Raw genomic sequence first — 25,295 nt, 5'->3', positions numbered from 1 at the left:
CCAGCGTCATCTTCTACGCTGTTGTGTGCTGGGGCAGCAGGCTCAAGACAGCTGACACCAACAGACTCAACAAGCTCATCAGGAGAGCTGGGTCGGTCTTGGGAGTGGAGCTGGAGTCTATTGTGCAGGTCTCAGAGAGAAGGATGCTGAGGAAGCTCCTCAGCATCATGGACAACGTCCATCACCCCCTGCATTCCACACTGACATCCTGTCAGAGCTCCTTCAGTCGTAGATTAATACCACCAAGGAGCTCCACTGAACGCTACAGGAGGTCTTTCCTACCTGAAGCTATGAGACTTTTTAATTCCTCTTCCCTCAGCCGCAGGGAATCTTCAAATCTTTGTACTTAAGACCTTAAAACACTTGATAGCCTTAACCTTGACACTTTATAATTTATTGTATTTCTTATTCTCCCGCCTTCCTACTATTATCTATTATTGTTATGTTTTTGCTTGAAACTCTGGCACAACAATTTCCTTCGGGATAAATAAAGTTGTTCTCATCTCATCATCTCATATAGTCCCCAAATATAGTCCCCAAAAATCTCCTTTTAACCATTGTAGAAATGTGAAATGTCACCAATTCGATGTAATTTAAGTTTAAACTCAATGTATTTTTTTATTTGTTAAGGCAGAGAAACTATTTGAATTACAGTTGGTCCAAACATTTTTTGTGCCTGTTTGATGTGCAAATGTGCATATGTAATGAAACCCCCAAATTGTCAATCTGACAACCATGACCTGACAGAAATACATTTGATATTATTTTTGCTTGATTTTGATTTTGCAATTAATTATTAAGACTTCAATAATCTGTTAAACATTACAGTATTACTGCTGATGAATGTACACTGGTGAGATTTAAAACACTTGTACATTTATTCCACCCTGTAATATAAATTGTCTGGAAATGATTTGCCTTTGCTATACTTTTGCAGTGTTTACTTTTTTGGGTCTGGGAAATCGAATAAAGACAATGATGACAGAACAAACCACATCAACTTTAAGAAGGTTTTGTACATATAATAGATATGAAGACAATTATATATTTCATTTTATTTTGAAAGTCATTCAGGGGAAATTGTCAGAGTGACAGCTGATGCAGTTTGGGCCCCAGCACGCTTGCAGGACAACAGATGGTGCAGTAAAGTAGTAGAACACACACTGTGGAAATAGGAGCAGTGAGTTGTACCAGTACTTATGGCTAAATGGGGGGAAGGAGATCCTCGCTGGATCGTAGAGGAGCGAGCTGACGCCACGAACGTCAACAACTGGCACTGGTCTGTTTTAGTTGTCTCCTAATAGAGTTAAAATAACACATTTGATTTGAGGAGGTAGACCAGCTCATTTAAGCTTCTTCTCCAGTCTGAGATTATATTTCTGTTAAAAACTACCCTGGAGAGCAAAGACATTTGTTTCTGTGTAAATGTTGAATAAGAAGTGTTAGGAAACTGTCAAAACAATTTAAGTGTGTGTATCAATGATGTGAACTGAAACACTGCACAGTCAGAGTTTTAATCAGCTCTTATTTTGTGTCATGCCAGGATGTCAAAGCCAGTGGGCATATTCCTATCTTTATTCTAAAAAAAATAAAATAAACTAATAGAATGCCAATGGGTAACCTCATAACCATAGAAATGACCACAACCATGATTTTCTATATTGACTCATCAGTTTGAGGGTCAGTGCAGCGATAGAAGGCGACTCTAAAACTATCTGAGGAAGTTATTTTAGGACTGGAGTGTGTGTATGTGTGTGTGTGTGTGTGTGTGTGTGTGTTTGTCTGTGTCTGTGTTTATGTGTGTTACATGACCTTCCAGCTGATTAAGCAGGTCCAGATATTTTCGCCACTAGTTTCTTCCCGACAGCATGCGGCTACATCGGGGGTGTAGATTTGAAATTTGCATGCATATCAAATTCAAAATACGGAAGACGTTTCAGCCTTAAACCTTGATAAGTCATTGTTTCTCGTTCACTTCAGTATCTTGATCGGCTTCAGTGATATCATTTTTTTTATGCCACATAAACAGTTTCTACTAATGACAAAATTAAGTCGAAAGTTCATGGGATAAAGTACAAGGTGTGAATAATTCAAACTGCACTGTAGTATCACAAAAGGCGATTGGGACATTCTGTCCACAAGGGGTCGTTATTTCACTAGCATGACAGGTCTTGTCCTGTGTCTCAGGACAGAACGCAATGTCACAAACTGGTCATCGGAGCATCTACGTCAGCTGCTGCTGGAAGTCCGTGTGCAAGGGTCAGAGGGCGTCTGTCAGGTGACCGATATCCCGAAACTGGAAGGGGAGGCCTCTATCAACAACCGCAAGGGAAAACTCATCTTCTTCTATGAGTGGCAGCTCAGAGCCAGCTGGCTGGGTCAGTGATGTCACACCCGACGACACCGATGATGTCATTTTACCACAAAAACCCCATAAAACTTTACGGGTCAGACTAATAACATCCCCAGCAGTGACGTCACGCTTCAATTCAGGTGATCTCTTCTTCCAGGGTTGTGAGTGTGGCTGATTTCTGCTTTCAGGGACGTCGAGCAATGGCCTGAAGTACAGAGGAAACATTGAGGTGTCCAACTTGTCAGATGAAAACGACACGGATGACCTCGATGTGAGTCAGCGACTCCCCTGAACGCTCTGGTAAATGTATTGATATCAGTATCGATTGCTGTGCTTTGATTGGTCCAGATCACAGTGTCCCTCTGCAAAGACCAACCCAACACGCCGCTGCTTGACCTCATGAAGAAGAAGGGCATTGAGGAGGTCAAGAGGGTTCTAGGGGAATATGTCAACCAACTGAGATCAGGTCTGTTTTCAGTTGGGCGAAATCAGTCGATCAAGGGTGTAAAAATGACTTGAACTGATAATAAAATCTGTTCTTCCAGAGTTCAGCCAGGGTATGATCCTCCCCACTGCCGGTGGACTAGCACCACCTGCACTGGACAAGAAAAACCAGGTCAAAACCAGCAAAACCCAGGTAAAGTTAAGGCAGTGAAGGTTTTTCATTCTTAGTCAAGTTCATTTCGAGTTTCGTGGCGATTCAACTTGATATTTCTGTGTTCTCTAGATCAGCTCAGCCCCAAAGTGCTCCTCTGGTCCCAACCCCAGCTCGACGGGCGTCCATATTTCGACCTGTAGCATCTCTCTGACGGAAACCTTCATGACATCAGCCGATGAACTGTACAGGACCTTCATCAACCAGGAGGTACAAAACCAAATCACAGCAGGTCCATGCGTGTATTTTAACAGACAACTCTGTAGTACTGTAGTACCAGAAGTACCACAACAGGTTTCAACTGGTAACTGTATCCATCCATGTAGTTTGTGCAGGTTTTCACTCGCTGTCGGGCCACAGTGGACGGCCGTCATGGAGGAAAGTTCCAGTTGCTCGACGGTAGCATCAATGGAGAGTTCACAAATTTGGTCAGACCTTCAGCCAGTCAGACACCTCAATGTTAGGTTGAACTCTGAAGGAGGTCAAGTTGTAACCACAGCGCTGCTCCTCCCCTGCAGGTGCCAGACCAACGGATCGAGATGAGGTGGCGATTCAGGACGTGGCCAAGTGGTGCGTTTTCCTGCCGTGATGTTGCGCTCTGGTATAGTGATACTTTTGAGGTTACCTTTTGTTTTGGTCGTTTCCCAATAGAGCACTATGCATTCATCAGCCTGGCACTAGAGGACCAAGGAGACCAGACAGAGCTGAGGATGCAGTGTAAAGGAGTACCATTGGATGAGGAGGATTCCACCAGGGAGGGCTGGAACCGCTGCTACTTCCAGGCCATCAAACAGACATTCGGATACTGACATCCACCACACTGTGAACGATGACGTTCAACCGACCGGCTGTCAGTCCATCTCTGTATTTCTACTTTGCACCTGTTTTTTTTCCAAATTGAAATAGCAACAGAGAAAAATCCAGAGAGGAAGCTACAATGATAGCATGTCTGATGTGTCTCCAGGGAAGGATGCTGTAACTAACTCATGCTCTGGAGTCTGTTTTGATTTTGGAGAGGAAGACAAGTTGTGAGTTGGACCATCCATCTTCGGCAGTATGTAAAAAATAGCAGAGGTCCGAAATGTAGTTCTCCCGACCACATTTCATGAAGAGGAGTTGATATCTTGCTTCAACGCAAACCAAAAACAATAGCTTAAAATCTATTTTTCACTTGAATTCAGGCGGAGAGTGTTGTACTCCACACTCATTCTGAGGCCCTTGGCCCTCAAATCTCAAAAACGGACTCTGTGGAAATGCACACATCTAGTCATAGATCACAAACAGTTTCTCTGCGGGAGCGAGGAAGAAATTCACGCAGGATGTTTTTTGTTATCTGATTTTTTTGTTTTGTTTTGTTTTGTTTTTCATGATTCACTTTTTACAACTTTGAGGACAAATTACATACCTCAGTTAAAAATTGACACAATGTACCATAAATTATGAAAACATTAGACAAACGATAGGAAACTGCTACAAAACAATGAAATATCCAGAATTCTTCACGTCTTCTAATGCAGGAGATCTCCAAATGGGGTCAGGGCCGACTCCAGGGATCCTTTCTTGGCAAAATGAGGAATTGTTCATTTTGTTTTTACTAATATGCTTATGGAAGGTTAAGAACTATTTTAAAACATAAAATTTTGAGCTTTGTCACTGATCTAAAAAAATATATATAATTTTTATCAAATATATTTTTGCAATTATTTTCTTTTCGTTCAGATTTTCACAAAGGTTTTAGCAAACATTAGGGCAAAGACACGCTACATAAAATCATTGTTAACTGGTCTATTCTCCAATCTGATTGGAGAATAGACCAGTTAATCTGATTATTGTGTTTAAAGTTATCTCCTCTTCAGGGCCTTGTTTTTTTTAATATATAAATAATATATGATACTAGCATAATGCAGCTGCGACACTGGCCTGTGTCTCCCCGAGCCAGCCTTGGGGTGGCATGGGGCAGTGTCTCCCAGAGCCGGGTCCCAAGCCCGATAAATGCAGAGGCTAGTGTCAGGAAGGGCATCCAGCGTAAAACTTTTGCCAAAACCAAACATGCAAATATACCATAATAATCAGATCATACCGGATAGGTCGAGGCCCGGGTTAACAATGACCGCCATTGGTACTGATGACCTACAGGGAACCAATGGAAACTAGGCTACGGTGGGTCAAAGAAGGAGAGGAGGAAGGTGTGTTCAGAAGCAGAGAGAGAAGAGGAAAGGCAAGAGTCTGGGACTGAGAGTAGGGACTTTGAATATAGGGACTATGACAGGAAAAGGAGAACGGTTAGTCAACATGATGCAGAGAAGAAAAGGGAATAGTGTGGTGATTCGCTGTGGCGACCCCTGAAGGGAAAAGCCGAAAGGAGAAGATATAATACTAGCATAATGTGGCTAGCATACCAGCAATAACACTTTGAGAACCCCTGTATTACAAGATTTCATGAATATCTGGATTTCCAGGAAAGTGGGAGAGACTGTTTTCATATTTACATCAATTTAAATCACCATAAAGTAGAAAAACACCTGTAACTAAATACTACACGTCATTTTACAGTATGAACAACATGTGTCTTCAGTGCTTAAGAATCTATTCACAGACTCAAACATGCCACATTTGTTTAAAAAAGTAAAATAAAACCATTTTACTTATATTTTTCTACTCTGACGTTTTTGTGTTTAGATGCAACTGATCACTGACACTTTTTCATTGATCCTTCTAACGCTAATGTGAGCTGCCTCTGAAAACTGGACGGAACCTTAAGTTTCCTTTCACAGGGGGTCAAAGGTCATTGGAGCGAAACTAGAAGACTTCCTCCTCCTCTGCCTCGCAGCCATAGTCTGGAAGAGACAAATCAATCATTTAATTGATCAGTGAGCTGTGATTACACGCTGGATTTTCACTGTAAAAGCATGAACAGACCTCCCACAAGCTGCAAAGCGCTGACACACTCCTCCTCTACCTCCGCCTCCTCCTCCTCTTCCTCCTCCTCCTCCATGACAGCGGCTGTGCTGCTGTCTGGTTCGGGGCCGGGGGTCGGCTCGTCAGCCGCCTCGGTCGTTTTTTTCTTCACCTGCGTTGTTGTAGTGACAGCTGTTTCAACCTGAGAAACGGAGGAGATTTATTTGAACGCAACTGTGTTCTGACATGCAGAGGACAGGGAAGTAAGGGGTGGAGGTGGGTCTGCTGACTTACCTGGGGGGGCGCTTTCTTCTTCTGCGATGTGGAGGACAGAAGGGGTCGGAGTCTGTGACAGAAGGACAGATAACAGGAAGTAGAATTCTCACCCCAGAAAATAAAGAAACAATCACAATGTTCTGCATGTCGCATTCTAACCACTGCTGTCTAATGATCATGACCTCCAGACCGTACCTCTTCCCCATCATGCTGGCGGTGGCCGCCAGGTCCACGTCGCTGCTGGCCTTCCTGCGGCGGCGGCTGAGTTTTTTTCTCTCGTTTTTGATGGAGTCGGCGGAAGTCCTGCTGGGGCTGCTGCCCCCGCCGCTCCCGTTCCCGCGGCTGTTCAGGTCTCTCAGCACATCGTAATTTATCTTACTGGAGATCTTCTTCTTCTCCAGCATCTTTTCAATTGCTTCGCTCGCTGTGGACGCCAGGATCGCCTCCTTCTTCTTTTTAGACTTTTTGGGCTAGAAGAGGTCGCAGATTGGGCAGAAGTCAAAGCTTCATTTTGCATCCGACTCAAATGTGTCTCATAAGCTGGCTTTATCGAACTAAGCCGCCCCTGGGTCCTAGACTGGGAGACCCTGTGCTTAAAAGCACTCACCTTCTCCTTATATGTCCCCTGTTCTTTCTCCTTTCTTATCCTTTCCTCTTTTTCTGAAAAGACATCAGATCATCAACAAAGGCATCATTTCACATTTTGATCAAGACACCCAGGAAATGCTTCAAGGCTCCACGGCCCCTCTCAGGACATGGCCTTGCAAATTAAGTCTGACCTTTCTGCTCTTTCAGATACTCTTCATTTTGTTGCATCCACAGCATTGTCTTCACCTGAACCTCCTTCTCACTCAGGATGTACTGCAGAGGAGGTCAGAGTCAAACAACCGCTTGCTGCCCGAACCTTGAAGCTTCTCATCGGACCGCGGTGTCAATCATCTATGGACTGACCTTGTCAATCTCTCCGTCATCGATGCCTTCCAGATCCAGTTCTCCACCTTCTGAACCTTCATCTCCTTTTGTGGAATTATAAACCGTCACCAGAACTGCCAAACGCTACGATGCATCGATAATGTCACTGAAGTGTATTCTTCTTACCTGACAGCTTGTCCTCTGCATCTGACTTGCTGAAGGCTAGGAAGGTCTCCTGGATGCTCAGACTGGCTGCACTTGGTAGCTTCTCAAAGATGACAACTGCAGGTGGTTCCTCGCCCTCTAACGGCGGTTCTGCCTCTGACTTGCCGGTGATGCTGCCTGGCTTTTTGCCATGCTCCTCCTCCTCTTGGATCACATGAGACAGGAAGTCCTGCGTTAGGTGTTGTGTTGCAGCTTGCAGCTCCTCATCCTCTTCAGCCTCCACCTCCACCTCGCAGAGGCTGTCCTCGTCCTGAGGGTCTGAAAAGCAAGAGGACAGAGGGCATTTAGAGGATTTGTTACCTGCCAGCTTTAGCACAAAGATGTTGTAAAAAAAATCCCTAACACCAAGGACCCGTCATGTGGAAGCACTTGCTGTGATGGGTTTCAGAACATACCAATTTCTTTGGCATAGGCGGCATAGATTCCTTTCAGTTTGGGCCGGCTCTTCTCCAGCTCGGTCTCGATCTCGTCTTGGTAGCAGGTGATCTCTCCTGATGACACAAAACACCAAGGCTCAACAAGCGGCCCACTGAACTCTGAAGTTGGTCAGCAACCTCTTTGTCATTCAGTTGATGCTAAGCATCGTACATTTGAAAACAACACAACACAACACATCATATCTCCCCGGTGAGGACTCTCAGGATAACAAGGAACAAAGAAGTTGGGAGGATAGGAGAATTTAGATTATTAGCAAATGGATTTACTTCATCTGTAATGCTTAATGATTTCATGTGTATCCTCCAGAAAGTCCTAAATGGCCATCTGTTTGTCCTGCATGAATGTTGAGGATCATCTGAAGAGTCTTAATGGCCCCATTAGTACCTTCTGAAGTCGTGCACGCTAAATGACACCTATGAGACTTCTGGAATATTACAAATAATTCCTTTATCATTCTCTCCGGTGTCCTCGATGATCCCCATGGGAACCCTTCAAAGTGGACGAAATTCATCATCTAATAGCTGACGAAATGTCCTCAGTATTACCCGTTATCACCCTTGAATTATTCCTTTAGAAGAGTTCAGAAACTGACCTTCGACCTCATTAAGCTTCCTGGTGAGTTCCTGCTCCAGCTGCAGGGAAAGACCATAGCAAGAGTTAGAACAACTTGGATGGTTGCAATGTCATTTTCAGCATCCGGTCAGAGAAACGGCTGGTCTACCTGCACCATCTTGGCCTTGTGCTGGGCGGCAGTGAAAGACGGAGGGTCACATTCCTGCTCCAGATCCACTCTCATGAATTCGTCGATAGTCAGCTGACTGGTGGGCGTGTCCTCAAACTCGGTCAACCTGCAAGGGACAAAAGGCTTTTGGCTCGGTATTTCTCTTGTCTGGGAACGTGTAATGATCTGCGGTCATTTAGTTCCTGAGGTTCTGACCTCTTCCTGAGAGTCGCCTGACAAACCTTCACCACGCTGATCACATCCCTCACCGTACGACGGAACTTGTGCATGCGAGCCGCAACCAGGAGAGCTGAGGACGAGGAAGAAGAGGAAAGAAAACAACAGTAGGTAATCAGTTGTTGGTGACTGACGATGACACTGGCGGTCGGGTCGTGACTTTGTACCGGCGCCACAGAGTCCGGAGGGCCGCCGGCCAGTGTGCATCCAGTCTCTCTTCATCCTCTGGACAAGACGAAGAGCCGTCATGGAGACATCGTGAGTCTTGGCCCCAAACTCCAACATGTGAGCGAAGCGAGGAATTAGAAGACATGGATCTTGGGGGGGAAGGACACACGACACAAATATGCGTATAAATATAAATCATTAACAGTAAATGGATAAAGTTTATTAAGTTAGTTTTTAGAAGCCTGTGTTTAGATTTTCACATTATCTGTTGAGAAATAAGAGAAGTTTTATGACGGAAATCGGGATCCTTGTGATTTTCACCGGTACTTTTTTTTTAAAGGATCTTGTGAGAAAACACAAGTTGGTTAAAACAATGGCCTAATGCAGGGGTCGGCAACCCATAACACCCAAAGAACCATTTGGACCCGGTTTCCTCGGAAAAGAAAACACTGGGAGCCGCAATTACTTTTTGACGTCTAACATTAAGGTACCACTGTATATATTGCTTTTTATTACCTTTACACTTTGTATAAATAAGTGTGTGGTGTGTTGCTTCTGAAATTCACAAGTATTACAGAGAAAATTAAATTTTATTTATGTAATGAACTCATTTTCAGCTTTGGGCTTTCAGAGCGTGTAGCGGAGCGTTAACCTGAATTTTAAAAATAAATCGGGATAAAAAAAACACTGTCAGTAAACAATAAAAAATAAATATTTGCAAAATATCTTCATAAATATTTCTTTTACCTGGTTTATGGGAATTCTGCTCCTGAACTTCTGCGCACAGCATCTGCAAATCGGGACTTTACCGGCTGGCGGGTATACCGGCTGCCGCGAGGGTGACATTATTTTGAGCGGCGAAAAATAATAAATATAATTTTATTTAATATTTCAAGATCACAATAATCTTCCAACTTAGAACTAAAAGTTGAAAAAAGGAATTAACATAGATGAAATATACTTCAATTAAATATTTATAATTTATCTTCCCAAGCCACTCGGAGCCACAGTGTAATGATTAAAGAGCCGCATGCGGCTCCGGAGCTGCGGGTTGCCGACCCCTGGCCTAATGATACAGTGATACAGTGAGATCACTATTTAGTTGAAACCTACAGGGTACCACCACCCAAAGAAAAAAAAAATCGCAGTTAAGAAGCTGAAATCAGAAAAGTTGTTGTCATTCTTCTTTTAAATGGAACAAATAATTCATCCATCAATCTTCTACCACTTATCCTGCAATCAGGGTCGCGGGGGATGGTGGAGCCCATCCCAGCTGTCATGGGGCGAGAGGTGGGCTACACCAGTCATTCGCAGGGCCACATATACAGACAAACAACCATTCACTTACTCATTTTCCCAATTAACCTGCTGCATGTTTTTGGACAATTGGGAGGATACCAAATCAACAAAGTCTAAAAGCAAACATTTTTCTTTTGTTCGATCCTTTTCCTACTAGTTTTTTGATCCACTTATCTAATCAACTAATCAACAATTTAAACAGTAATGGTATTAATGAATGTTTTGCAGAAACACATATTGAGTGAGCTTGTCAGGCCGCTGGGGGGCAGCATTGCACTCGTAAGTCTTCAGCCCCGCAGGATTATTGATTAGGCCACGAAGAAGAGGCGGGGTTAGGGGAAAAATCTCAGTGGTAGAATGTAAAATGGCGGCGCAAACACAAGCCGCTCTTGTAATGTGCAAATCGTTCACGGCCGAAAAAAACGCTGGCGGAACTCAAAAAGGTAAAAACACGTTAACGACTATCGGCAAAAAAGAAACAAGTCGACGAGAAAATTGCTTGCCGCTCGGTAGAGTTTCTTCCTCGGTCGTCGACCTCGACGAGTTAACGGAATCAAGCTAAAAACCACACCAGGGAACAATCGAGGACACAATTACGAATAAAAATACTCGTCTCAATAAAATGTGAGCGATATTTAGTGAACGTCTGCACGAATAAACTGTGCCATCACGGATAAACGACCCGTCAAACTGTCACCGTATAAATGGTGTCACGCATGAAAACATTAGATCGTTACGTGACGTCATTATGATTCGTGTCTGTAAGAAACATGAGCCGCCCACGGATCATTTAACCTAAAACAAAATATCATTACGAAAACCATGTCGATTTCCCAAATAGATGCATCGAGGTACTAACACACACACACAGGCTAAAAACTAATTAAAATAAAAATGAGATCTGTCCAGCTTTGCATGCGACCTTTGCACAAATCCTCAGCGTACATCTTTTGTTTCCAATCACAGGAGTGTTTTGCACCATCAAATTTACACTGTCAATAATATTCTTGTTCAATAAGTGTAAAAAAAAAGAGCACTTTTGCCAAGACTCAGATAGCATGAACAATGCTTGTCTGCAGAAATCACATCAAAACAAGGCAGAGCCATGGTAATGATCTGTGTGCCTTTTGGTTTTTAGGCGATGAAAAAATTATATTAGTCAAATTGAAAGGAATGGCATGAAAGAAAGTTACAATTTGAGCATATTTTGGTATCACAAGTTTTTCAAAAAGGACAAACTGATGGAATTGCTGCTTCTATCTTTTGTCTCATTCAACAGATGGTGCTTCATGAGATTATGTGTCTATTAGTGAAAATTATTTTTGTATTTTACAACTAATGACCGACATTGTGTGGATTAAAGTCTAAAGTAATCTGAATTATAATCCCCCGGATTTGTATAATGCTCTCTGGTTTCTGACAGGAGGCGTCCATCACGTAGTGAAGTCATGACCCCAATAACTCTGAAAGTAAACAGAAGAAGAAGAATGTGAAGATGGCGGCTGAAGTTTTCCCCCACAGTGAGCAAGTGGAGCTGATTGAGGCCAAGAAAAGTTTCATCCAGCTGAGTGACCTCCAGCTGCGGGCTGAAGCCACAGAAGTCTACGACGCAGCTGAGCTACTCACAAGCACAGACGACTTCATAGAGGAAAGAGACGGACGGCTTGAAGCCCACGCGACGCTGCGGGAAAGGTGAGACGACTTGGCTACAAGCTTGGTGTCGCAAGAATGTCAACACTTAGACCTTGTGAGGCAGTAAAAAGTGCTGACGATCTTCCAGAAATGCTCTGATGTTCAACAACGAGCAGATGGCAGATGTTCACTTCATCGTTGGTCCTCCGGGAGAAACTCAGAGGGTTCCTGCTCACAAGGTATGGAGAGTAATTGATAGACTGGATGTATATGATGGCATGTTTCTGTTTTTCTGTGACTTGATGAATACGCAACAACACCCTTTTTTGGTCAAAAAAAACAACACAAAGATTTTTGTTATGTTTATGTTGAGGTGGGTCAAAGTTTTATCAAGTGAAAATTAAAAATGCTAGATAGCCTTTTATTCTACTTTTACAGATTGCCAACTCCCTTTTTGGGTGTTTTTGCTCTCAAACAAATTAAGTCCGGCAACAAATGAATATAGTTTTCTTAGTTGTGTAATATGCCAGACTTCCCTGAAACAACCAAGTACATCATGCCAATAAAAAAAACATATTGTCTATTCATATTGTTATTATAAAAATTGAAGTTTGCACCTCAGTTCCAGGTGCACCATTCCATTTTTAGTTATTCTGTTTCCACCCATTTGTTATTTTAAAGTTTGGTAGTAACCTCCAGCATTGATGATGTGCCTTGCAAGTTCAGGCCGACAGGATATGCTGATGGAAACTCAAAGGTGCAGGTTTTCTACCTGCCTCTTATAGATGACAGGCGCCCTCTGTTGGACAAACCACACAATAGCATCACCTGTGGGACACAGGCTCTCATCTGCATTCAACCCTGTCACTGCCACAACATAGTATTTGGGTCCCAGTAAAGTTCAGAGTTTTTTTCTGCTGACTGTCGACTTCCAGAGCAGTTCTCATGGTTCTGATTTGTTTTAGTATGTCCTTGCGGTGGGCAGCTCTGTGTTTGAGGCCATGTTCTACGGAGACCTGGCAGAGGGGCAATCTGAGATCCAGATCCCTGATGTGGATCCATCTGCTTTCCTCATTCTGTTAAAGTGAGTCATTGTCTTCTATCAGTCTAAAAGTATTCCTTCAAAGATTGAGCATGAATATTTGAATAAAAGAGGAGCCCAGATAGACCAGCAGAGGTTTCCCAAGCTTTTCAGATCCTGACCCTCAAAATACTTTCGGCAGAGACTTGTGACTCACTAAGTGGGAGGACATGAACCCCTCCACAAACACACTCAAACCTTAAGTGTAGATAGGCTTTGTGACAAAATTTTGTTTTTTTGCAAAAGTAAGAGATGCCCCCCCCCCCCATACCACTGTTCACATGGTATTCTCCATTTGAAAAATAATCCTGAATTTGCTGTGATAAAATAAACTCACATCTTAGGTTTTATAAAGGAACGCTGATTCTATTTGTAAAAAATAATTTACCTGATTTTAAAACTATGGACTTCTTACTGTTTCAGTCAAAGATGTTCTTCATTTTGAAATGACGACTTGTAGTGTGTTAGAAAACCGTAGTCTGACTTGTGATCTGTCTCAGGTACATGTACAGCGACGAGATCCAGCTGGAGGCTGACACCGTGCTTGCTACGCTCTATGCCGCAAAGAAATACATCGTTCCAGCTTTGGCGAAGGCCTGTGTTGCCTTCCTAGAGACGAGCTTGGAGGCAAAGAATGCCTGCGTCCTGCTCTCCCAGAGCCGTCTCTTTGAGGAGCCGCAGCTGACCCAGCGCTGCTGGGAGGTGATCGACGCCCAGGCAGAGCTGGCGCTTCGCTCTGACAGCTTCTGTGAAATCGACCCACCGACACTGGAGATCATTTTGCAGAGAGAAACCCTCAACGTTCGCGAGGTTGTGGTCTTCCAGGCAGTGCTGAGGTGGGCAGAGGCGGAGTGCCGGCGACAGAGCCTGGCGGGAACTCCCAGGAACCAGCGATTGGTGCTAGGAAAGGCTCTGTACCTGGTCCGCGTTCCCACCATGACGCTGCAGGAGTTTGCTGATGGGGCCGCGCAGTCAGAGGTCCTGACGCTCAGCGAGACCAACGACATCTTCCTATGGTTCACCGCCTCCAGCAAACCAAGACTGGAGTTTCCGCTTGTTAAACGGGCTGGACTGGCGCCACAGAGGTGCCACCGTTTCCAGTCCTCAGCCTACCGCAGCAACCAGTGGCGCTACAGGGGGCGCTGTGACAGCATCCAGTTTGCTGTGGACAAGAGGATTTTCATTGCTGGTCTGGGACTCTACGGCTCCAGTGGTGGTAAGGCGGAGTATAGTGTGAAGATAGAGCTGAAGAGGCAGGGAACTGTTCTGGCACAGCACCTCACTAAATTCTTGTCAGACGGATCGAGCAGCACCTTCCCTGTGTGGTTTGAACACCCGGTCCAGGTTGAACCGGACATCTTTTACACAGTCAGCGCTGTCCTGGATGGTAATGAACTGAGCTACTTTGGTCAGGAGGGCATGACAGAGGTACAGTGTGGGAAAGTGACCTTCCAGTTTCAGTGTTCTTCTGACAGTACCAACGGGACAGGGGTGCAGGGCGGGCAGATCCCAGAACTGGTCTTCTACTGCTGAAGGTCCGATCCTCCTGACCCTCTGATTGTCCAGTGAAGTGGAAGCTAAGTGGCTGTTTGCTCCGTCAGAAATGACTGAACGTGAAAGTTGAAATTAGAAGAAGATGAAGTTTTGCTGCTTGTAATTCTTCAGAACCGCAGTTTCGAATGTATAAACAACAATGTCCAACAATCTTGACAAAAAGTCTTCATTCCTGTCTCTGAGCTTCACTCAGGTTTCATTGTGAATTTAAGAGTTCCAGAAACTTCTTGACCTTGACATATTTGATTTTATGTTTGAAGATGTGCTACACTTGAACTTAAATGTAAAAACGCTACCTTTAGTTGTGTTTTCTAATTCCTCAGATTGTGTCTGAGTTTGGGGTTTAAAGTTGAATTGCAGAGTTTTACACGTTTATTGGCTTGTTGCCTCCATCTTAAACTCATTAGGTCATTAAACTGATTTTAATCAAACTCTTTTCCTCTGGTTTGATTCATGTGTGCCATCAGAGCTGCACATTTATTAGTTTCCTCATATTACTTTTGTGTGTTTGTTTGGTTGTTTTTTTTACATTTTTAAGAAAGATTTAATAGAACTCACTTGCTACTCAAGTAGCATGAATTTAAAAGACAAAAATGTAGGACGTGAATCTCACCGATGGCGGGAGCGTTGATGCAGAGCTCGCGGGCCAACAGTAGGAAGGTTTTTCCCAGGATATAAACGTTCACCTGAATGCAACAAATTGAAGATTCACCATTTAAATAAACCTTTTTGTAATCAGTTCAATACTACATTGATGAAATCCCAAATACTAGAAGCTAGTATATTAATGGCAGCATTCATACAACTAAGACAAGTAGGTATTTATTGGGTCTATGACATATGAAGTATAAGCATTTTTAAGTTAAGTCCTTTTTGGGTTGTTATTTTTTTTTGTATGTTTTTGCACTTCAGCTATTCAAATTGCTAGATAACTAGATAAATATTGGTTAATCTATGCAAGCAGATGTTCCATCTTATGCCATCAGAGTTCAGTAAAGAACATGAACAGAAGGAGAAAAGTGGCAAATCGTACCTGCAGCAAGTCACTCAGGTCCAGCAACATGTCTTAACGCTGAGTTAAGGAGAACCAGTATCTGCTTCAAATAGCATTAGTCAACATCACGCATGGAGAACAGTTGCTAGGATACGTGGCGTTCCCTCTGTACGGCACACAAGGTAGAGGCAAGCAGCGATGACGTGCTCCATCTTGCGTCCACGGGTCAGATGTCTGCTGACAACCATCTTGAAGAAGTTGAAGGCCGTGTCCAGGCAGTGCTGGTTGAGCTGCAGCTGGCTGCCCAGGTGATGGATCTGACGCTTCCCTGCACACACACACAAGTTTGAAATCACTAATCTCAGAAGCTACATATATGATCATGTAATATATAAAAATAAACATCCTTAACAGCAAAAAATTGAATAAATCACATCCCTTACAGTCTTTTTAAAGTGGACATTTGACATGGTTAATCATCTGGTGAGTTGAACAGTGATGAAGATGAGGATAAAGATACTCACCACTCAGCAGTGTCTGGGCTCTGGACTCTTTACCGACACTGGTGTGGAAACCAGAACCAAGAAGAGGAGCCTTAACTGGACCTGAGAGACAACAATATGAGTCAATTCAAGCTTTTTTCTTTAATATTATCATCATTACAGTGCAGCATTACTTTGCTTCATAAGATATCAAATACACAGGAGCTACAATGTTTGGACTGAAGTCAGATGTTAATAATTGTTACATCTAAGACTTGTGATACAGTTTTCAATAAAAAAACATCATTTTTAATAATGAAAGTAATCAGTTCAAAAAAGACATCTAAATACAATTTTGAAATTAACACAAAATTCTGGGACATATTGGGGCAGAAGTTGCTATCTTGCTTTCAGAAAATATTACATTTTCAATAAAGACCACATAATCTCACATTGACTTTGTAAGCATAGCAGATAATTTCAGATTTTGAAATAATTCTGAATATGGTAGCACTCAGACTCTGACTGCAATCAAGACTGAATCTGTGTCAGCTGGCTCTGCCGGCTTCTTTTCCTGGTCAGGTTGATTAGCTCACCTGGCCATGCATGAGGAGTTTTTCCCTGTTTGGAAACACGAATTCTGGCAGCTTCAGCATGAACACAGCTGCCCTTGTCATTGGGTGAGTTCCAATAAACTCCCAACTGATACACATCTTTCACTTGATATATATTATTTTTTAAAAATTTTGGTATAAACCCTGGGATTCCCATTCCAAAAAAAAACATACAAATAGTCCTGAAAAAAAGAGTAGATGTATTGATTGTAACAAACTGTTTAATCTCCCCTCCCTCTTTTTCAGATTTGTTTTTATATGCATCAAGTTATCATTTGGACAACAGGAAGGTTAATCTGCTCCACTGCACTTCAGACTGATTTTTGCCCACTCAAACATTTTCAGAACTACATTCACGTCGGTTTTAACATGTCTGACTTATCTAGTTTTTTTTGTTGCAGTCGCCAACATCGTTCAGTGGGAGTGTCGGGATCGATACCTGTGGATCCATGTGGCGTCGGAACAGACGCCGCAATTTGAAGCAATAGGTCAGTTAAATGTGACCTATTGGGCAAATGTGCATTTTAAGTGTATTCTAGGATAACTCCAACACACACACACAGCAAAAATGGCTCACATTTGCCTCAGTGCACCTTGACATCAAGATGAAAGTATGACTTGCCTCAAAGACAAAAAATATGGTTTAAACTGTTCTGAATTTTTGGGGGTGATTTTGTTAAGGAATGATCCATCACAAGGGACAACATCAGCTAGTTTGAGCCGAGTTCTCAGCTCAGTTCTCAAGCTCTCAGCTTGTCACGTTCTTCCTGACCTCATCCTGCAGATGAAAATGGCGTCCACTCAATCAGCGAGCAGCTGGCCTCACGTTGTGGGTACACTGTCAGTACCTTCAAGCTTGATGGCTTCACCACCTTCAGGGCTTCATACTACTCCTGCTTCACCAATAATCGGGTAGCTCCACAACCGGTCTTTGGCCAAGTTGTCTTTGGATTAAAACTTGAGTCCTGACCATGCACCAAGTTGAGAGGTTATCTTTTTTTGTTGTTTTTTTTCTCCCCTAGAATGACCAGACGTTCAACTTCAGGTTTAATGTTATGGTGAGTGACCGTAGCACAGGGTGGGTGAGCCATGAAGTTTCAGCTGTCTGCTCTGGTCTGAGCTGGACCCACAGAGAGATCATCTGTGAAGAGGATTACATGGAGGTCAGGACCCACTGGACTCAATCTCCACTTCAGATTGATGAAGTCTTGAAATAGCTGATTGTTTTCCCAAGTCTTAAATGATCCTTGTATCACATCCACTAGGTGACTGTCAACAGAGAGCCTTCATGTGGAGCTCAGCCAGTCCATACAGGACAGGTGCAGCGATCTGCCTTCTCTCAGGTAAAGTCTTGCTCAGGGTTCCTAAGGCCAAGCGTAGGTTAGATTTAAGACCCTTGTACCATCACTGGATCGGAAATTCAAGCACTGACCCAACCTTTGGGTATTTGATTGTGATTTTATAGGCTCAGAAGACCTCAAGCGCCGCTTGGCAGCTGATGTTCCAGCAAGGTTCTGAAGAGGTGACCACTATGTCAATTGGTGAGGCCGAGAGGCGAGGCTACAGTCTGACTGCCACCACCAACAGGCTGGTGTTTCGCTCTCCTTACAGTTCACCGCAAGGGGAAGTGATGACGGTATGTAACCAGATAGTGTGATCTGCCCACCAGGCTACAGACACACAACCTTGCGTGGGTTTACCTGGCTGCTTCTCTTTTAAGCTTTTGTTTTGGCAAGAAGTCTTAAGTCACGACTTAAATGTCACTTGAGAAGAATTGATTTTTGACATCAATGTTACATCAACTTCAGTTACAACCAGCATGTTATTTGTTCGTAAAGGTCATTTTTTATTTTCCAGGTGGATGGTATCCCAGTGGACGTTGTCCAATGTTTTCTCTACTACAAACAGAAGTTGATCATTTCAATGATTGATATATCTGTGGCCTGTACAGTCAGTATGTTCATTGACAAACCATCCTTGACCTTAAACTGGTATGTCTTATATTGTACTATGCTGATCATTATGTCACTCAACGATCAGATTCCGGTTCTTTGGATGGTGGTCGACTGCTCTGGAACATTCCCAAAGTCCTGACACCCCTGGTAGATGAGGGTGCCTCGTATGACATTCGCAGCCAAACTCTGGGGGTTGAAGGTGTGCTATTAGACGAGGCCACTTCCAGGACTCGAGGCTTCAGTCTGATCCAGAAAGAAGGCCGTGTCCAAGTAGGGGTCCCGTTTGGGGCCCTAGGTGGTTACAGAAAGGTACTTTTTGATCACATCCAAATTTCAGACTGGGACAAGTGTTTGAAAAAGCATTAATGGTGGAAAATTACCAACATTTTCAGCATCTGCACCTCTAGGTTTACTTTCCATTGCTTGTGGACCCTCATAGGATGCCATTTTTTGTCAATATGGATCCTTGTACAGAATTTCCTCTGGGATCAATAAAGTGTTTCTGATTATTAGGAGCTATTATGATCAACCTTAAAAACTCATTTCATAAGTATTTAACCACCTCATCAACCAGACAATCCTTAGGTATAACTTTCTTTTTATTCCCCAGAGTTTGGTGGAGAACAACATGTACAAGGAGATGTATGTCATCTTCCTGCTATACGAGCATGTCTTCTCCCAGCTGTACGGGGATGGCAGCAGGGTCGACACCAGACACCGCATGAGCAGGGTGCTTGACACACCATTTCTCTGCCGGCCACCGTTCACCCTTGACCGTACGTTTTCTCCTTCAGAACACTGAAGGTCTCCGCCACATCATGAATTTTTCTGCTTTGATTTCTGCAGTTATGCAATAAACCCTCCCATCATAGAATAACATTCAAAATCAAGGCACTTCTATTTTAATCTTCAAGCTAAACAGTCATCGATAAATTATAAATATGATCTATGGACCAGTAAAATGTATCTCGCTACCTCCACTTGTAGGAACAGTTGGTAAAGAGCAAGTCTTCAAGGTCTACTTGGGAAATATTCCTGCAGATGTTGAATTAGAGGCCCTTTCTGTCAACGGGAAGGTGCTAACTATGGAGACACCTGAACACGGCACTAGCATCAGCCCTATTACTCATGCCAACGGCAGCCGAGGATATGAGCTCCAACTGCCTTTTGAGGACCCTGTGGTCCACTGGATGGTAAGCACTCTACTGGTTGCCATGAATGCTTTCAAAAGGTAAAGTCAATGGCTCCTGGTGGCCAGTTATTGTGCAGGTTAACAATCCAATGTCCATGTTTAACTCAAGACAGAATCTTTTTTTAATTTATGCTTATGCTGCCTCTAAGTTTGTCATTTTCTTTTTCACAGTACATGGGTGAAGGTGTGGTGCAGTACTCCATTGACATAAACTTCACTTTAACCATCATGTCCCAGAGAGAGTCCTACTATCATAACGCCCTAAGCACAGTACGAATATTCAATGCATGTGAGTACACATTTGCAGCACTTCTACCCCTTGAAAATCTAAGGCCTGAAATCCACCAGTTTTGTCAAATGTTAACTGGAACATTTTCTTCTAAGTTCCACCAAAGATCACTGCTCAGTGTTTAGAAAAAGGAATCACCTTCAGTGTGATTAGACCCCCTCGTGCTGAGAGTATCTGGGAGGTGGGAGTCGACCAAGAGCCGCTAACTGACCAGCTAGCTGATCAAAGGGGGTATCGTCTTTACGAGAACGGCCTAGAAACCACCCTGGAAGTCCCTGTGTCATCTGTCGGATATACCTATGACGCAAGTACTATTCTGGATCCTGATAGATACACTCCTCAATATGCTGGACCTAAACCAGTCATATTTCAATGTCTTTCACAGGCATATAAACATGATTCTTATCACTGATATCAAACTAAGTCATATAATCATGAGCAAAAACATGCTATTTTTTTTCTTGTTACAGGACATCAATCTGTCCAACTTTTATGGTACATTTACACTTATCCTCAGAGACTCCAAAACCCTGGAGGTTCAGACATCCACCTCCAAACGATGCCTCTTCAAAACGGAGGACATGATTGGTAATTTGCATGACCGTTTTTGAAGATAGAACATTTAAGTATTCAAAATTAAACAATTTAGCAAGGTTACAAATGTTCTGTAGCTGATGCTCAACACAGAGTAAAACCTAAACATGATTTGACCTTAATTTTGTAAATCTATGTTAAGTCTGTTCTGCAGATGGAACTATGACAGTGGTGACAACACCAGACACCACCTGGCCCATGGTGCAACCAGACAGAACCACTTTGTTGGATCCAAAGTGTAAACCCAGACAGACAGATGGAACCAGAGTTCTGTTTGAGTTCAGGCCAGACTCCTGTGGAACCAGAAACATGGTATGGCCCAGGCTTTATATAGCTGTAGATTAACAATGTTTAATTGTGCAGGCTATTCAAATGGAGTTTCAACAGGTTGGTGACACATATGTGGTGTATGAGAATGAGATCCTCCACGACAGACAGATGATTTATGATGGTCCTAACACTATCTTCAGAGATTCTCAGTTCAAGTAAAGTAGAAATATGAACACGTTATGTCATGCAACAGTCTGTCAAGAGAGATGACAAGATCTTGGTTTTTGAACAGGTTGACGGTAAGATGCTTCTATCCGCTTAGTGCGATCAACAGACTGGCTGTGGGGCGAACGTTTGCTTCGCAGACTCCCGGATTTGGATCAGTTGATGTCTTTGGAAGCCTTAAAGGTCAGTCCATGTCATTCTTATCTATTGGAGTGCTGTTTTGAGTGCAAACTTGAAAGTGTCTTCATTTACAAACAGATACCAAAAAATCAGCAGCACCTGACTGCATAAATCAGGGCTCTGTAGATGCAGTCGACAGTCTGCCGAAACCAGTTCAGGAAACTTCCCAAGCATCAAGAGTCCTGTCTTTCCCTGGCACCATTCCTCGGCCCAAACCAGGACCAAGCCGATTCATCTCCGTATCAGGAAGGCAACACAAGTTGTCTCCCTCTTCTCCAAACAAAGAGAAAGCTGCTGCCTCTCCCCGGCTCTCTCAACAGGCTCAACGGACTCGCATGTCCCACAGTGAGGAACCATATGTGATTGAGCCGCCAATGCCTTCAATGAATATACTACACAACTCTCATTCAGGATATGATCCTTCACAAAGCAGCCTTCAGCTGCCACACATCAACACACCAAACTTTCAGTTTTTAGACATGAGAGGAAACTATGCAGACCTTACTGATGACACAGCCTTAAGTTTACATTCCTTAGGGAGTACTACTGTAGTTTCCCAACAGTTAGACGATGACTGGGGAAGTACCACTGAACCTCCAGTACCACAGAACAAAGACCGATTGGATCAGTCGATGCAGTACAAATCCAGACCGGATCAAATTGGTGACACAAATGGACAACAGGTTGAACATGAACCTTTCCAAACTAGTCAGCATGTTGCAGTTGTCCACATACCAGCCAAGCACAGCAGGGAATTTAAAAATGTACATGAGCACAAGAACCATGTCACTGCTGATACCAATCTTAAGAACCCAGACTCGGAAGACACACTGTATAAATTACAGCATGTCAGCAACGATTATAATGAAACTGGCAGACCTAACCGAAGGAATATCCATACTGTTAAGTCTGGTGTAAAAAATGTCAGAGTTAAACCTGTGAGACTGGCTAATTCTAGACAAAGTCTTAGCAAGAAAATCAAGAGGCAACAAGGAGAGCCAAAAAGCGTCAGTTATTCCAGGACCGACACTGATCCAATGGCTTTCTCTGACGGGAGAGAAGAGACATCACACGAACTTCAAGGGCATGTACAGAAGCTGGATCTGCCGGTCTCAAAACCCCAAAACATGGTCCAGGTTGCGTTTTGAGAAAGAACAGTGGAGGATAATCAGCAGGTAAGAGCAGTACACTTTTTATTTTTTTAATCTGAGATCTGTCTGGTTGCAGAGGCAGAAACTGCAGATGTCAATCTACCATCATGACATAAGTGTCTTATCAGTTAGACTTCTCCATCAATTGAGGTGTCCTGGGTCAGAACCAAGACAGACAGCAGAACGAAGTCCTGTATTTGTCTTTCAGTAGGTGCCATTTCACATTAGAATTGGGTTTTAAATTCGGCCCAATACCTGAAGCAAAGCCATCAAACATTAGTGCAAGAGAATGATAATCTGGCACAATTTTTTTATTCAAAAGATTATTCTCTCACAAATTGTTAGAGGCCAGGACAAAACCTGACATCTTTCAGCTGTGTGCCTTTCATTTCTCACACACAGTGGCCAAATTCATAGGGCATTCTCTCCCATGCACTAACCCCCCCCCCCCCATAAAATCTGTTATTGCACTGTGAGCTACAGTTTTGCTTTCTCAGATGGGATTAAGCAATAGAAGTTGCAATGATGACATTATACCACTGAAGCAAAACAACCTTTTTCTGTTTTCAAAAGAAGAATCTGCTTTACACAAGTGTTTTCACACATACAAGAATCTTGCTCTGGTTGACAGTTCCACCTCGTACTGACATGAAGGCAAACAATGACTGGACAAGAACACTGTAATCATTGCAAAGAAGTCTGTAATAAGGTGATTATCCAAAACAGTAATGTGTTCATTTGTACTCAAACATGTACAACAAAGATGCTACAAATTTCCAACAGGAGCATTAGAGACCTGGATATTTCAGATCTAGTTCTTGACAAAACACTGCAACCACTGGGTTTGGCTTATAAACGTTAAATCTAAAGTAACTGAGAATTTTTAATCCCGTTACTGACTGTTTTTCCTCCTTCAGGTAGATGGAGCAGCCAGTGAAGAGCAAAATAATCTTGTGTGCTAAAGTGTGAAATTGATTTTGCTGCACTCTATTCAGAACAAATTATTAATGTTCAAAAAATCTTAGTAATAAAACCTGAACTGTCATTGGTGGAAAACTGGTCCTTTTTGTTGGGGGGGGGCATGGGAAAAAATCTTCATAATGAAACTGATCTGAAAATACATTTTTTACACTTTGCCACTCTTTACACCTAAAGTATTTCAGATGATCCAGTAGAGCCATCGAGCATTAGAGTTTTGAAATCAGAGCAGAGGCCTGTTGAACACAAAGTTAAAGTTGTCTGGTGTAAACTGCCAACAGAGGTGCCAATTCTTTCATAGTGATCGATAGGAGTATATAAAGGCAGACTCACCATCAGCAGAGACAAACTGTCCCACTGCAGATGATGCACCTCCACTTCCCTCCACGAACTGGACCTCCGAGACAATGATGTTATCCTCGAGGACTGAACCGCAGCTAGTACACACAGCGCTGCCCCGAGCCTGGTCCACATCGATGTCGGACCCCCCGCAGGTCTTGCACAGCCTGGAACTCATGGTGGCTAAGGTCAGAGATCACAGAGTTAGAGGATAACTTACAGCTTGACATTGAACTTTTAGGTGTTGCAGGATGTGATCTCAAAGCCTTTAAGGATTTATAAAATGAGATTTAGCATAAAACTGTCATCTTAAAGGGGCATTTATAATGTAATAAAGAAAATGCCTGGCGCTGATGATGGCCAGGAGTGATTTGTGGACATGCGAGGCTGCTGGAACACTGATCATTATGTTAGAAATTTATTACTGCAAGGAGTGAGGTGAGAAAGCTTGTGAACCCAACCCTGCATGTTAGGACTACATTTCCATATCCAAAACTTGGCAAGATAAAGGCTGACCTTATACCAAAGCTGTTGTACTAATTAAACAAGTCCTCATTCTTAGCCCTTTTCATAAAAATGAATACGTTTGGAAATGTATGGTTCACCCATAAAAGGTAATTTCAGGATCTTGTTCATTGTCCAAGCTCTTTGCTATCATTCCTCTAGAGGGGTCCAGTCATAGAAATTCATTCAATTTATCAGCAGGTATCTACAACTCAGACTGAACTGGCTACAGTGGGTGAATTAAAAAAAAACAAAAAAAAAACTGTTCAACCTTAATTTTATATGCCTTTTGTTTCATCATTCGTATTTTGATGTTGCTGTCTTTTTAATTGTTACACTGTGGCAAATATGGTGTTTTCAAGTCAACTATGCATAGGAAATTCTATTTTGCGTTTTATGGAATCTTGTGTATTCTGGAGAACTAGTTTTGATTTGTTTAATGAAATAAAGCTTGGGCAGTTTTATATTCCATCTGCACGATAACCGTAGTCTACTAGATCTTGACTTTAATCCATGATAATTAGCAAAACATGTTAAACCGACATACGAGCACATTGGAAGGTTAATATAGCACTTCATTGCCAAATTTGTACCAAAACACGGTTCACTATTTACATTTATTTAAAGCTGTATAATACAATTCGGTTAGCCAACCACATCAAATTCCCAGTAATTATCAGCTAGCAGGCTTCAGGAAATAACTTTTCTAACATTAACTATTCACTTGTCGATCCAGTTAATATACAGAAACCAGTTGAACTTACCACAACAGAAACGCACTTCTTAGGTGAAATTAAAGTCCAGATTGGTGGTTAAAAAAAACACCCAAACACCGTTTGTTTTTTCAGTTTTGTTATCCTGTTTAAGCCCATCTCTCCCAGTGTCCAATAAATTTAAAATGTTGATACTGAAAAAAGGATTGTTCATCAAAGAGTTTCGTAAATATTGTCGTTTTTTGCCTCTATGTGGCGCATAAGACTGACGTCATTCATTAGCTCAAGACGACCAGGAATTACAATGAACTATGTCGAAATGAAACTTAATATATATGTATATAGATAGCCACATTACACAATGAA

General features: G+C 42.7%; 4 protein-coding genes across 7 annotated transcripts; 3 read left to right on the top strand and 1 right to left on the bottom strand.

The window, feature by feature from the left end:
* Positions 1–1,143: 1,143 nt before the first annotated feature.
* On the top strand, positions 1,144–5,656 carry LOC147213265 (activator of 90 kDa heat shock protein ATPase homolog 1-like). 2 transcript variants are annotated; one of them, XM_086143437.1, is made up of 10 exons: positions 1,144–1,279; positions 2,188–2,378; positions 2,542–2,624; positions 2,702–2,819; positions 2,899–2,990; positions 3,081–3,218; positions 3,335–3,436; positions 3,527–3,578; positions 3,660–3,858; positions 3,973–5,656. In XM_086143437.1, the coding sequence occupies exons 1-9, from the start codon at positions 1,200–1,202 to the stop codon at positions 3,815–3,817; spliced, it is 1,014 nt and encodes a 337-aa protein (XP_085999563.1). In that variant the 5' UTR covers positions 1,144–1,199; the 3' UTR covers positions 3,818–3,858; positions 3,973–5,656. The 2 variants fall into 2 exon arrangements, with proteins under 2 accessions (XP_085999563.1, XP_085999562.1); XM_086143436.1 differs by having other exon boundaries at positions 3,660–5,656.
* brf1b (BRF1 general transcription factor IIIB subunit b) lies at positions 4,321–25,170 on the bottom strand. Its single transcript, XM_086143432.1, has 19 exons — positions 24,981–25,170; positions 23,707–23,895; positions 15,968–16,048; positions 15,598–15,771; positions 15,483–15,514; positions 15,063–15,135; positions 8,883–9,032; positions 8,695–8,788; positions 8,479–8,605; positions 8,350–8,389; positions 7,715–7,810; positions 7,281–7,577; positions 7,134–7,198; positions 6,962–7,043; positions 6,790–6,842; positions 6,378–6,652; positions 6,201–6,252; positions 5,928–6,108; positions 4,321–5,845 (listed from the first exon to the last, which is right to left on the bottom strand). Exons 2-19 carry the CDS (start codon positions 23,888–23,890, stop codon positions 5,808–5,810), a joined length of 2,094 nt encoding a protein of 697 aa, XP_085999558.1. The 5' UTR covers positions 23,891–23,895; positions 24,981–25,170; the 3' UTR covers positions 4,321–5,807.
* Positions 8,745–14,880, top strand: LOC147213264 (BTB/POZ domain-containing protein 6-B). Of its 3 annotated transcripts, none has more exons than XM_086143434.1 (5): positions 8,745–8,822; positions 11,606–11,874; positions 11,963–12,053; positions 12,780–12,898; positions 13,396–14,880. In XM_086143434.1, the coding sequence occupies exons 2-5, from the start codon at positions 11,678–11,680 to the stop codon at positions 14,426–14,428; spliced, it is 1,440 nt and encodes a 479-aa protein (XP_085999560.1). In that variant the 5' UTR covers positions 8,745–8,822; positions 11,606–11,677; the 3' UTR covers positions 14,429–14,880. The 3 variants fall into 3 exon arrangements, with proteins under 3 accessions (XP_085999560.1, XP_085999561.1, XP_085999559.1); XM_086143435.1 differs by lacking the exon at positions 8,745–8,822 and adding an exon at positions 10,366–10,625 and having other exon boundaries at positions 11,991–12,053; XM_086143433.1 differs by lacking the exon at positions 8,745–8,822 and adding an exon at positions 10,370–10,625.
* On the top strand, positions 17,541–23,332 carry LOC147213263 (uncharacterized). Its single transcript, XM_086143378.1, has 14 exons — positions 17,541–17,702; positions 17,805–17,882; positions 18,005–18,175; positions 18,397–18,493; positions 18,580–18,803; positions 19,105–19,270; positions 19,482–19,687; positions 19,858–19,975; positions 20,071–20,279; positions 20,446–20,563; positions 20,712–20,881; positions 20,957–21,054; positions 21,132–21,247; positions 23,313–23,332. The coding sequence occupies exons 1-14, from the start codon at positions 17,595–17,597 to the stop codon at positions 23,330–23,332; spliced, it is 1,899 nt and encodes a 632-aa protein (XP_085999504.1). The 5' UTR covers positions 17,541–17,594.
* Positions 25,171–25,295: the final 125 nt, after the last annotated feature.

This window comes from Fistularia commersonii, chromosome 36 (assembly GCF_037954325.1).
Source record: "Fistularia commersonii isolate RoL2024-O1a breed Wild chromosome 36, RoL_Fcom_v1.0, whole genome shotgun sequence".
Lineage (NCBI taxonomy): Eukaryota > Metazoa > Chordata > Actinopteri > Syngnathiformes > Fistulariidae > Fistularia > Fistularia commersonii.
This window is presented reverse-complemented; position numbering and strand designations above follow the sequence as displayed.

Bases quoted from the DNA above. Each gene is read 5' to 3' on its own strand.
- LOC147213265 (XM_086143437.1), top strand. From the start codon at position 1,200: ATGGCTAAATGGGGGGAAGGAGATCCTCGCTGGATCGTAGAGGAGCGA. The intron at 2,379-2,541 runs GTCAGTGATGTC...TTCTGCTTTCAG, and splicing joins GCTCAGAGCCAGCTGGCTGG to GGACGTCGAGCAATGGCCTG. The intron at 2,991-3,080 runs GTAAAGTTAAGG...TGTGTTCTCTAG, and splicing joins TCAAAACCAGCAAAACCCAG to ATCAGCTCAGCCCCAAAGTG.
- LOC147213264 (XM_086143434.1), top strand. From the start codon at position 11,678: ATGGCGGCTGAAGTTTTCCCCCACAGTGAGCAAGTGGAGCTGATTGAG. The intron at 12,054-12,779 runs GTATGGAGAGTA...GATTTGTTTTAG, and splicing joins AGAGGGTTCCTGCTCACAAG to TATGTCCTTGCGGTGGGCAG. The intron at 12,899-13,395 runs GTGAGTCATTGT...GATCTGTCTCAG, and splicing joins GCTTTCCTCATTCTGTTAAA to GTACATGTACAGCGACGAGA.
- LOC147213263 (XM_086143378.1), top strand. From the start codon at position 17,595: ATGGTGAGTGACCGTAGCACAGGGTGGGTGAGCCATGAAGTTTCAGCT. The intron at 20,280-20,445 runs GCAAGTACTATT...TTCTTGTTACAG, and splicing joins CTGTCGGATATACCTATGAC to GACATCAATCTGTCCAACTT. The intron at 20,882-20,956 runs GTATGGCCCAGG...GAGTTTCAACAG, and splicing joins CCTGTGGAACCAGAAACATG to GTTGGTGACACATATGTGGT.
- brf1b (XM_086143432.1), bottom strand. From the start codon at position 23,890: ATGAGTTCCAGGCTGTGCAAGACCTGCGGGGGGTCCGACATCGATGTG. The intron at 15,515-15,597 runs GTATCCTAGCAA...CTCAGCGTTAAG, and splicing joins CCGTACAGAGGGAACGCCAC to ACATGTTGCTGGACCTGAGT. The intron at 7,578-7,714 runs GTATGTTCTGAA...CTTGCTTTTCAG, and splicing joins CGCCTATGCCAAAGAAATTG to ACCCTCAGGACGAGGACAGC.